Source organism: Alternaria triticimaculans, assembly GCF_023758025.1.
Source record: "Alternaria triticimaculans strain BMP 0046 chromosome Unknown scaffold_9, whole genome shotgun sequence".
NCBI lineage: Eukaryota > Fungi > Ascomycota > Dothideomycetes > Pleosporales > Pleosporaceae > Alternaria > Alternaria triticimaculans.
In genome coordinates, this window is record NW_026055966.1 from 915,017 (window position 1) to 927,452 (window position 12,436).

General features: G+C 52.2%; 4 protein-coding genes across 4 annotated transcripts; 2 read left to right on the plus strand and 2 right to left on the minus strand.

The window, feature by feature from the left end:
* Positions 1–2,475: 2,475 nt before the first annotated feature.
* J4E78_006739 (uncharacterized protein) lies at positions 2,476–4,249 on the plus strand (the record flags this gene model as incomplete). The annotated part of the gene is made up of 2 exons (XM_049367349.1): positions 2,476–2,481; positions 2,843–4,249. The coding sequence occupies 2 exons, from the start codon at positions 2,476–2,478 to the stop codon at positions 4,247–4,249; spliced, it is 1,413 nt and encodes a 470-aa protein (XP_049221096.1).
* A 2,421-nt stretch (positions 4,250–6,670) lies between these two features.
* Positions 6,671–8,039, minus strand: J4E78_006740 (uncharacterized protein; the record flags this gene model as incomplete). The annotated part of the gene is made up of 2 exons (XM_049367350.1): positions 6,671–7,904; positions 7,951–8,039. 2 exons carry the CDS (start codon positions 8,037–8,039, stop codon positions 6,671–6,673), a joined length of 1,323 nt encoding a protein of 440 aa, XP_049221097.1.
* A 250-nt stretch (positions 8,040–8,289) lies between these two features.
* On the plus strand, positions 8,290–10,618 carry J4E78_006741 (uncharacterized protein; the record flags this gene model as incomplete). The annotated part of the gene is made up of 2 exons (XM_049367351.1): positions 8,290–8,754; positions 8,807–10,618. 2 exons carry the CDS (start codon positions 8,290–8,292, stop codon positions 10,616–10,618), a joined length of 2,277 nt encoding a protein of 758 aa, XP_049221098.1.
* A 184-nt stretch (positions 10,619–10,802) lies between these two features.
* Positions 10,803–11,902, minus strand: J4E78_006742 (uncharacterized protein; the record flags this gene model as incomplete). Its single annotated transcript, XM_049367352.1, has 3 exons — positions 10,803–11,293; positions 11,343–11,600; positions 11,665–11,902. The coding sequence occupies 3 exons, from the start codon at positions 11,900–11,902 to the stop codon at positions 10,803–10,805; spliced, it is 987 nt and encodes a 328-aa protein (XP_049221099.1).
* Between the last annotated feature and the right edge of the window lie 534 nt (positions 11,903–12,436).

Below are 12,436 nucleotides of genomic sequence, written 5' to 3' on the forward strand. Positions count from 1 at the left end.
ACAACATGAAGGACGACATGCGCCAGGGTCGCTAGACTCTTCAGAACATGAGAAATCATCGCTCGACTTCACGCAACGAATCGAGAGAAAGTTAGCCGAGTACAACTCGTCGGACAACGTCTTCAAGAGATGGCTATTCGAGATGATGAGTTGGTTGCTCAGTGCATCGTGTATGATAGCGATCATCTGCATCTACCTTCGAATCAACGGCCAACCCATGTCGCTGGACGGATCCTATCTCACCTGGACGAATGTCTTAGGTAAAGTCTCTTCGGCTGCGTTGATCGTTCCAACATCAGAGGCGCTCGGTCAACTGAAATGGCATTGGTTCCATAGATCCAATGCTATGTGGGATTTTGAGATATTCGACAAAGCTTCCAGGGGACCTTTGGGTGCCCTAATGTTACTATTCCGGACAAAGGGCCGTTCTTTAGCGGCGCTCGGCGCGCTCTTAATTGTACTACTTCTTGCGATCGACACCTTCTTTCAGCAAGTTGTCCGCTTCCCAGACGAGTGGATGACACAGTCTAACGCCGGATCGATACCAAGGGTAGTGCAGTACGAGCCGCTCTACGCACCGGAAACCTTTCAAGGACTCGAGACGAATTTCGTGGACCCCGCTTTCAGAGACCTCTTTGGCCGGTACTTCGCAGGGAATGGGACCCACCCTACGCCTTTTGCCAACACTACACGCCCCGACATACCACTCTCTTGTCCTACTAGCATCTGTAACTGGCCCCCATACGAAACTTTAGGCGTGTGCAGCGAATGTGTACAAGCGACAAATTTACTGCAATTCGCGTGCTTAGAGACGAAAGTCGACTGGACCGCCACACATGTTCGCCCAATCGATGACGATTCATACGCCGAGAGAACAGTCTGTGGCTACTTCTTGAACGCAACAAGTAGATCGCCTGTACTGATGTCGGGGTATGTTGTTGGTGGTGGGAATGAAAAGCCAACAGATGAGGCTCTGCTCGTACGTGTGATGCCATTGACTGATATGCAGACAAAGGCGCCGGTCTTTGGCGGCTCGATCAACTTCAGGCATCTTCGCAATCCAATCCTGGACACACTCATTGTCTCGGCGCCCGACGGCCGTGATAGTGTGTATCGAAATGAAACTCCTGTTGCTCATGAATGCGTTTTGGCTTGGTGCGTCAAGACGGTGGCATCAGCATACGCGTGGGGTCAATATAGTGAGACGATATCGGCCGTCTACCTGAACACGACAGATCAACCGTGGCCATGGCCATGGCAGAGTTATCCGGTGGAGCTGGAGAGTGAAAATGGCACCATGACTATCTTTGATGAAGATGTGACGATCACTCCGCCTCTTGCCACCCGTACCAACTCAACTGCGGAATACGAAAGCTTCAGCATGTCTAATACCACCGCGTCAAATATCATGATAGGATTCGACGATTTCTTTCCTTCGTACTACACCGCTATCAAGGGACAGAAGCCAGCCCTGCGATACAAAAACTACCCCGATGGACCCTCTTTGCGCAAGCTGGCATTCAATCCACTTCTGTTTCCCAACAACGTCACTCACCACATGGAGAGATTGGCAACCGCCATGACCAACGTCATCCGATCATCTGTCAGCGTAGAGATGATTTCGGGCGATGCTCTATCTCCACAAAGCATCATTGCTATACAGTGGGAGTGGCTCAGTTTCCCATTCCTGTTACTCCTCCTGTCCCTGATCTTTCTGGTCTTGACGATCATCAAAACCGCAAGAGACACGGGAACGGGTGTTTGGAAGACATCGATCATGCCGACTCTCATCTATAGTCTGCCCAAGGAGACTCAGGGTCAATTCCAGGAACCATCAACTTGGCACACTGCGAGGGATACGAAGAAGGTTCGCATCAGGCTGCTGCCAAAGTCGGGTTGGAGGGTGTCTGGTCACAGCCATCTCAGTGCGTCGCCACAAATACCGCATCCTGCTGTTCAAGCACCACGTGGCTGGATTTGACATGCACTGCCTTAAGCTGTGGAAAGAATAATACAAGCAAGTGCAAGTTGACTTTGGAGCCTGCAACAACGCAATGCACAAAAGTGTAGACACTCAATAGCAATGCCTAGATGTAGGCTTCTGGACTATATGATACGCATGGACACCAGATCTATACAATCGCCTTTTGAGAAGCCCTCGGGAAGCTCGAAATGTGATTATGTGGTGTGATAGAAGTTGTGAGAAGCAGCATGTTGCATTGCGACGCGTTTTCGGTCTCAGGCTCACGTGACTGGGTTTCAGCCTGCCTGATTTGTGCCGCGATCGTTATGCTCTCTTGGCTCTCTTCCAATCGTTATACGGATCAACACAACAAAATCATCCTGCGTGCCTAGACAATGCAATCGACCTGGCATCAGTAGTTTCCAAGGCGTTCATCAGGGTGAGGCGTAGTCACGGATCGAAGCGCCATTAAATGCGTAGCGGAAATGAGTACGGCGTGCGATATCCTAGACATGCTCGTACTTGGTGAGCCTGATCTATGGATAAAGTACCAGGCGATTCCCTTTCGCTGTAGGCGATTGCTCTATCAACTCAACCGCAACCAATTTGCACGGACCTTCAATTCCCGTAGATCAATACTCTTTCTTTCCACTCATACTATCATGCGCGTGCACGCAGTCACCGCGTTGCTTTCCTTCTCTCTTGCTGTCCTCGGAGCACCTGTCTCAGACGTCAAGGTATTTTATCTGATGTTCATATCCCCAGGTCTTCGCTGATAGGGTATAGACATTACTTCATGATATCTCGTCTGCTAGTGCAAGCCATCGACGTGATGTGATCCCTATAACTCTCATCGAGCCCTTGGAAGCACGCAGCCAGGCCGAAGAGGTGTCTATTGAAGCTCGTGGCAGGGTCAATACCAGTACCGGACGAGGAAAACGAGAGGCCGAGGCCGAGGCTGAAGTTGAAGCCCTCGAGGCACGTGGGAGGTTCGGGAGTAAGTCAGAGCCAGCTATCGGGTCTCCAGCAAGTGGCTCGACCGGAACACGTCGGGATGCCGAGCCGATCAAATTCAGCAGCTGCGGTGGTCATCGACGAGATGCGGATGCAGACACCGGCGACGTCGCTACATCGAACGAGGGCCTGACCAAGCGTGGTAAGCTTGTCCTATGGGATCCGACGGACAACTTGGTCGAGCGAGAACGTGGATCACGCTGGGGTGGAAGCAAGCGTGGCCTTATCTCAGCTCGCGGCGACAGCTACCGACGTGAAGCTGAGCCAGCAAGATGGGGTGGCACTAGTCGTCGCGAAGCTGAGCCCATCAAAATTCCAGTAGGTAGCGGCTGCCGTCGGGATGACTTGATCGAGCGAGATCTTGGCCTTATAAAACACCCTGGAGGTTCTCCTAAGAGAGATCTTATCCCAAGTTACAGCGGCAGTTACCGACGTGAAGCTGAGCCGATCAGGATCAGCAGCTCTCGTGGTGGTCATCGACGAGAGGCCGAGCCCATTGCTCAGTCTATGGAGAATCCAGGAGGGGGCCCCAAACGCCGCGATGCTGCTGCCCAGCCTGGAAGACTTGACATCGGCAAAGGTCATGATCGACGAGATGCGGATGCAGAGGCATCGAACGACGTGGTTGCGCGTGGAAAGGGAGTGCCATGGACTCCCAAGCGCGATGCTGAGGCAATCAAGATCAACAGCCCTGGCGGCCATCGACGAGAAGCCGAGCCTATCAAACGAGCTCTCAGATCCCCGGTAGGTGGTTCGGACACCGACGGCCTCGCTATATCGGACGCGGCCCTGGCCGAACGAGGTCACAATGTCCCATGGGGAGGCAAGCGCGCCCCCGAGCCGGCAGACGACTTGGCCGTGCGAGATCGTGGCTCACGTTGGGGCGGAAGCAAGCGTGGCCTTATAAAACACCCTGGAGGTTCTCCTAATAGGGACCTTACACCAGGTCGTGGCGGCTACCCTCGGGATGCCGCTCCCCTCAGAGTTGCACTAGGTGGCTGCCGTCGGGATGCTGCTGCCCAGCCTGGGAGAATCGGTACGGGCATAACTTGCGGCCGACGAGATGCTGCTGCAGAGACCATCGAGGCCCGCCAGAGAATGAGCTCAGGCACTGGTCGTGGCCGCCGACGAGATGCCATTCCGAGAGACCTTCGTGGTAATGACGCTAATCCACGAGGCGTCCGCCCGGGCAACGGGAACAACGAAAGAGATATCACTGCAGCGACGGTCGAGGCCCGTGGGAGATTCAGAGGCAATAGCCGACTTGTTTGATGGATGAAGACCATGGAGTTCAATCGGACAGTTACAATCTCTTTTTGTACAACAACATCGGCTCGGATACCTCAAGGACCTGCTGGACACCAGGCGAAAGGTATCCAGCCATTCCATATCTTTTTACAATGAAATACACCTATCTGCATTACGAGCTCATCGTTGCTACAGCACGGTAAGCGTTGTTTTCGCGGTTGGCGTGATGTCAGAGGCGAGGATAGGGCTTTTAGAGATGATCCAGCTTATGCTGGGCTGGAACTCGGCCAGTCGATACTTGGTCGTCTTTGAACAACGCATCGGAACGCAGGCTTTCGTCTTACTTAAATGGCGTCCCCGATACATTGTCATCGGTGAGGTGTGTATTCTTCGTGTTCTTCTACTTCCTTTGTGATACGTGGGGTTAGTTAAGAGAGCAAAACCTTCTGAGATGATTAGGCGGTAGCGTCCAATTGTGGTTAGCGTGAAAATTGGCTAGCGTCTGGGCGGCTCGAAACAAAACACCGGCAGCCTCCCCAATCTTTTCGCGCTCCAGTCACCACTTGAAAATGGATGACTCACGTGGCAGCAGCGATGCCGCAAAACCTCCAAACCCAGTCCAACAATTGGACTACCATACACAACAAGACCACGCCGATCAATGTGAACGCTCCATTGAGAGCCGACGCGCTTACCTTGCGTCGCTGCCTCTTCCATCGGAAATACGACAGGGAATACAACAGGGAAATGAGGAGTTTGTGAATTGGGTTCGGGAGATCCAACGAGCTGACCAGCATGATCCACCACGTCCTAATCAGGCTTTCCAAGACCTACTGCGGGCTCAGAGATCAGCCGCCCTTCTATCCACAACTCTGCAAAATGCGCCACAGACTCGGTCATTCGAGCAACCCGATTTGAAGGCTCAGAGCTCGGTCTCGCCTTCACCTACGACTTTGCAAAATACGTCTCCAACTTCGTCAGTCGATCGAGCTGAACTACGTGCTCGGTGGGCAACCTTGCCTCTTCCTACGACCCTGCAGAATGCGACTTACACGGAAGAACGAGCTACTCTGCGAGCGCTAAGGGCAAGCCTACCTCTACCTACCACTCTGCAGAATTTGGCCCAGGAGGCATTGACGGGCGATCGAGCCGCTCTGCGGGCTCAGCGGGCAGAGGCAGCTGCGATTCCACATACGTTTCTGCAAAGTCTAGCCCAAGAGGTAGTAACACGCCTTCGAGCTGCTCAACAGACAACCCAGCCTTTACAACCGACTCCGCCAAATGTGCCTCATGCGAGGATATATTTATACATGCACACTGAGCCAAGATCTCGACGAGCAAACACATAGTCAAAATCTGACTGCCAGCCGGCCACCATCTACGATCCAATTCCGCCATGGTTTGGCATGGCCATCAGAGGTGCCTCTGATCGACACCATCTGGGTCATACAACCCGTGGCCGTGGATGTGGACCAGGACGCGGCTCCTACTGATACTGGTAATCTGGGTATATGATATCAATCTTCATGATCCACGATAACTAACTATGCAGGTTGCTTAATACTAACTGTGTTAGTCCCTTATACTGGCTTCATGCTGGTGATGATACTAGCTCTGCTAGTCTATGATACTGCATTATTGTGGTCCCTGATACTGGCTTATGCTAGTGATGATACTGGCTTTATGTTGGTGATGATACTGGCTTATGCTGGTGACGATACCAGCTCTGCTGGTCTATGATACTGCATTATTGTAGTCTCGGATACTAGCCTTGTGCTGGTGATGATATTAGCCTTGTGCTGATGATGATACTAGCTTTATGCTGGTTATGATACTGGCCTCTTGCTAGTGACGATACTAGCTTTGTGCTAGTCTACGCAAACGGGCGATGTGCTGCACTGGTACTCCGTAGATAATAATGGATTCTACAATACAAATGTCTTTGTTTTGAGATCAACGCGATGCAATTAAGACAGAAGAGAAGAACATATGCAGTTTCCCGCCTATTTTCAGTATGTAATGTGATAGCTCTTAGAGATTGCACACATGCGCAAATCAGGCAAGGAAGCCCGGGAGAGTCCAAAGACTATTCATGTGCGAGCTCTTGAGTTACCGTGTAGCTGGACTATGTCGAAGGATAGTCATGTTTCCGTTGAGACATCGAAACTGCGAGACATTTGTCCCAAATTGCCTAAAGCCGGCTTTCAGAATGCCACAAGTACATGCGCGATGTGCTTTAGCATTTAGATCTTAAGAGAGAAGGTCATGGGTCGAACGTGAATGACATTTGGAACGCTGTGCTTGTGAAGGTGGGAACGAAGAAGGGTTGTGGATGGTTCGACGAGCAATATATAGACCCAAGGACAATGGATTCAAAAGCCAGCCATGCCAAAATCCATGAAAATATTTATCATGATGGTACAAGAATCTGATTCGAAGTATACATCAGTTCGACAGCACCTCCACAAGGTTATCCCAGAAACCCAAATCATACACGTTCTCTACCGCTGCCAGATTCCACACCCGCTCAAAGCTATCTTCTCTAGCTACTGACTGTATGCGGCTCGGAAGTGTTTTAGGTGGTTGACCATTTCGCGTGCGGATGAGAATGTGTCTGCTTTCCAGCGGCCATGTTGTTGGCGGCTCTTCGTCTTCTGGCGGGGTTTCCGGAGGAGTCGGGAAGGGTGACGTCGACGAAGAAGAATGTGCGGAGGCATGTGCGTGTTCCCGTGCAGGCGCTGCTGAGCGATATTCTTGCATGGTATCCTCCCGCCTATGGCCCAGGAAAACGACGCCATCGGCCATGTCGTCTCGCCAGTCCGCCCACTTGGCGCTCTCGTTCGTAGTCATGCCGGCCCAGATCAGGTAGACGTGGTATGCGAGCAGGCCTAACGGAAGCGGCCATGTGAGAAGAGCCAGCAATCCGACCCCAGACCCGCGCACACCGCCCATGTCAAGGTAGATGGTTGTGTAGATCAGGAAGTAGTGAGTCTTCCTATCAAAGTAACCAAACCAGCTCTTCGTGTTGACGCTTTGCTTGGGGCTGTATCTATACCATCCCTCGTACTTCAGGTAGTGTCTATGAACCAATGGCGAAAGGCTGTAGTAAGCCAGGTATGCGCCGTAAGCAATCAGTATGCCGGTGGATAGCAACAGGGCTAGAAACCACTTGTAGTTGCCCCTTCCTAGGCAGTTGTTGACCCAAATGCAATGATGATCCATCCTCGAAACGCATGTCTTGCATATGCTGCAATGCTTGCTCCGCGCTGGCTTCAAGAACTTGCACGTCCGGCATGGCGTGCCTGGATAGTACAGCACCCTGTCGTACGGATAGTGTCGCATTTGCTCGGCGTGGTTGAGTGTGGTAATGTAGGTCTGGCTGTTGCTCTTAGCGCTGAGATACAGGAAGATGTACGGCTGCGGCAGCAGAACGAAGGCTAGGAGCTTGTGATGCGGTCGGATGAGGTGCCAAACGGTGGGCAGGAACAGCGCCGCGCATGCGGTTACGAGGCCGAGGAAGAAGATGACGACCAGCGGGTGCTTGTCATGCATGAGGTAGCTGCCCAGGCGGGAGCCGCCATTGGTGATGCGGCCATTGGTAAGGGCGAGGTCGAGCTTTCGGAACGCGGAGGGGATGTGAATGAGGAAGAGGCGGTTAAGGAAGCCTATGGGCGTGTTCCTGGGCGTATTAGAGGAGTGGATGTCAGCAGGAGGGATGTAGATACCTAAAAGCCGGCAGTCGTCCAAAGAAAGCTACAAAGGTCACCAGCGACACGGTGATGGTGAAGATGATGATGGTGCGGGCGACGGTCATGGTGAAAGAGTCCAGCAGAGTGCGACACTACGCATGGCGGAACAGAATGAAGACACGAATCGAAACTCTATGGCATCACGTCGCCCTCTGTCTGTCAGTTCACAGAAGTGACAGCGCAAGCGTCGGATAGGGCTGAGCAGCCGCGGAGGCTAAGCGACCCCGCGTGAATCATGCATCCCATGTGAGCACGCGTCGCGCCTGAGCCAACGCGTCATTCACCACCACCATAACCCGACAACACCACCCCACCATGGCTGGGCCGACCGTATACACCGACGTCGCCGAGGATTTCGATTTCGCATCAGGCGGCCAATTATTCGCTGCCAAGAAGTTCTGGGTTGCGCAGCGCGTAGCGTCGCGGAAACGGCTGCTGGACGACATCAAGGCCAATGGCGGAGAGATCGTTGCGTTGGAGAAGAAGGCGGACTACCTCATCGTCGACCACGCTCGGAGAGATTGTCCCCCAGGATCAACGTCGTATGAATTCATAGAAAAGTCCATCAAGGAGGGAGAACTCCAGGATCCCGAAGACTACACAGCCGGACCGCCGTTAGGTGAGGCGCGAGAGGCTGGTTCCATCCACCAACCCACCAAGAGCGGAAGGACCGCATACACAGCAGAGGAAGATAGGATACTCTCCAAATGGGTGCGCGACGCCCAATCAAAAGGCGCTTCCGTCAGTGGGAACGAGCTATACAAGCAGCTCGAAGCCAAGGTATGCGCCAACAAAGAAAACGCGCGTGCCAGTGGTCGCTAACGAACGACAGTACCCACGGCATACATGGCAGTCATGGCGCGACCGATGGGTCAAGACACTTAGCAAACGTCCGCTCTCGGCCTTCACAATACCTGATAACGCTCCTCCGTCTCCTCCTTCCGATCAGTCGAACGAACGTATGCCCCCAGTTCCAGCCCCCTCCAAGCCTACAGAACAGCAAACACCTAAAACAGAACAGGCTCCGAGTGCGACCAATCTCGATAACAAGGGCAAAGCAAAAGCAAACCGCGACTATAGTGTGGAAGAGTTAGAAGTTATGTTCAGCACAGACGACTGGCTGGAGTGCTATGCTTTTGTACCGATCATCGATGGCGTGGAAGGACAAGACGACTGGATCTCAGCTTGGGATGGGTGGGCTGAGAATCAGGGGAACCAAACTGCCGAGCAGTGGCGGCAGTATTACGAGAAGGTAGTCCGTCCACAGTGGTTGCGCGATCCGGTATCAAAAAGGGACAAGATCAGGAAGAAGATGGAACAAAAGCACGATGCCGCAAACGCAAGGCGGAGTCAGGCGCTCAGTCAGCATCCAGCAGAGATCGAGAAACCAGACGAAATACTGTCACAACCTTCTCCAACAACACGAAATAGAGTGGAGCCGGTACAGCGGTCAGCCTCTGAGGGAGCGAACTCTGAGGAATTACCGCAACCCCGAAACCCACCCAAAATCGCGTCAGAGCCTAAGATGCCGTCATCATCCACCGCTCGCCAAGAATCTCCGAACTTTTATGATGAGCAGCTTGCCAGGTACACTAAGCGATTACGCGAAGACAACTTTGTGAAGCAGGAAGATGAGGAAGAACTCGCTCCTCCCACCAAACGTCGGAAGAGCGGAAGCGCGACGCCTATCCAGGAAGAGCCAATGCAACCGATCAAAGCCGAGGGCACGCAGAACCAGCCCGTGGAGATTTCTTCCGCTGCGAGTTCCCAGACTAATTCGACGTCAGAAGATGCCGAGGAGCTGATGCAAGAGCAAATCCTGTCTCAAGAACCCGATGCACTGGATGAAGATGCTACCATCGTGAACATCGACGAAGATCTAAAAGAAGAAGAGGTGAGAAGCATAGAGTCAGATGATTTCCCTGACATTGATGAGCTACATCCACTCTCACCGCCACGAGAACAAGACTCGGTATCTGGCGATGATCTTCCCTCAAATACATCTACACCGCGTGCCACCCGACAAAAGATTTCTAATTTCGACACTCAAGCCATCCTCTCGTCACCGACACAAGACGGGTTCTCAAGACCACAAGACTTTGTTCCCAACATGGCTCCTCGACAACCGCAACGATTCTCATCGCCACCCGAACAACCAGCATCCGACGCATCAACCACACAATCCATGGAAGAGTTCCGCCGCTCCCTCCAAGAAGAAGGCGAAGAAGAAGACCCCGACCAAACCCTCTACTCACAGCATCCCCCTCAACCCCTCGTCATATCCTCATCCCCAGCCCCTTCCACCTCATCCACAGGCGAAGAAGACCCCGATCCACCTCTAACCGGCGACGAAATCATCGATTTCTACACCGAGCTGAACGAACAGAAATGGTCCAACGAATTCATTAGCAAAGCACTTAAACGCACAGGTCTGCGTCCGGACTTGGCGGAAAAAGTACTCGATGCATGGAAGGTTGGAAAGCCTTTACCGATGGAAAGGGGTATATGGAGTAAAGAAGATGATGACGCTGTTGAGGGTGGTGATGGGTATCAATTAGCGTTGTTGGAGAAGAAACATACGTTGGATGGGTGGGGTGGGATTGTGGAGAGGTTGAAGTTTTTGGACACGTATCGGAGTCGGTAGTGAAGGAGATTCATGGCTTTGGTATTTGACAGTATTAAGCCATTTTTTAGAATGGCGCTTCGCAGGATTGGATGGGACGTTCGTATATACCCTCAGCGCAGCCTACATGGCGGCTATCTTTACAAATTTTGCAGGTCTGACAATTACGTGTAGGAGAAGCTCATCTCATCACCTCCCCCGAGTCCTAATGTCCAACCCATTTCCGATGCGCCTCCCCATACCTCTCCCCCTCCGGCTTCGCCTGATCAACAATCCTCCTCATCTCCGCCATCTCCTCCTCCGTCAACTCCACATCCCTACTCCCCCAATTCTCCTCCAACCTCCCCACCTTCGTCGTCCCCGGAATCGGCATCATCCCCTGACTACTTACCCAAGCTAAGGCGATCTGACTCGTCGTACACCCCTTCTTCTTCGCCAACTTCTTAATCTCCTCCACAATCGCTTTATTGCGGTAGAAATTCTCGCCTTGGAATTTCGGGACAGTGCGCCGGAAGTCGTCAGGCGCAAAGTCGTTGGGCGACGCGTAGTCGAAGTTGTCGACGAGCCAGCCGTGGCCGAGGGGTGAGTACGCGATGTAGGAGATGGAGAGTTCAGTGGCGGTGGCGATGAGGTCGTCGGTTTCGTGGAGGGTTTCGAAGGCGGAGTATTCGGCTTGGATGGCGTGGATTTTGGCGACTTGAACGGATTAGTAAGTTGAAGGCTGATAGGTTAGGGGAAATTGTACTTGAGTTTGCTTTTCGGAGTGTCTTGGCTGAGCACTCTGAAAGACCGATGTACTTGGTTTTGCCTGCCTTGCGGCATTCGTCGAGTGCGGGAATAGATTCCTCTAGGGGTGTTTTGGGGTCGATGCGGTGGAGGTAGTAGAGGTCGGGTGTAAATCCTAGCCTCTCAATGGTACCATCGATGTACTTCTTGATATGAGCTGGGCTGTTGGTTACACCTGACTCGCCATCGAAGCATGCAACGCCACACTTTGAGGCAACTGAACATAGACTATCAGCGATACTGCCAGTACGAGATCTTAATCTCTAATTAGGAGAACTTACTGAACACCTTGTCACGAACGTTGTGCTTTCGGATGAAGTCTCCTAGAAGCTTTTCGTTCACACCAGCCTGGTACACGACGGCAGTATCCCAGAAAGTGCAACCGAGTTCAATGGCTTTGAGAAGAACGGGCTCGGCTTGTTCAAGGCTGAGGTTGCTACCCAGTCCATGACTGAGGCCCATACAACCAAAACCGGGAGATGGGACTTGGATGTCTTGGAACTGGAATGTCTTCACCATTTTGATGGAGTTGGCTGCGTGGAGACGAGACGTTATGGGGTAGAAGTGGAAGTTGGTGAGATGGTGTGATAATCCAGGACTTGCCCATATAGGTCTTTCTTATATATTTACACATGGCAACTTGGAATACGTTCGGTGATACAGATTTTGAGAGTGTCAGCCAGTTGCATTAGCGGACCCATGCAACTTCGTGGATAAGTGATGTTGAGTCGAATATCTCCGCTAAAGCCGCGTTACCCTCATGCCTCACGTACTCCTAATTCTCACGCACTCCTAACAAGAACCGAACTTCGTCGGTGAAGAATCTGACGTGATGTCCACATAATTGTTTCAATTGGCGTACTCAGAGGCGTTATGTCCGTTACCGCCGATGTTGCGACTCACATCCACATCGATAGTTTGAAGTATCGACATCTCGTCTATGCCATTCTCACAGCTAAGTCTTACGATCGAATAGCTTACGGAAGAATTTGTTAGTATTACGGCAAGTGCATCTGAGTAGTGTAAGTTGCATCGTCTAGGTAGAGGTGAGAT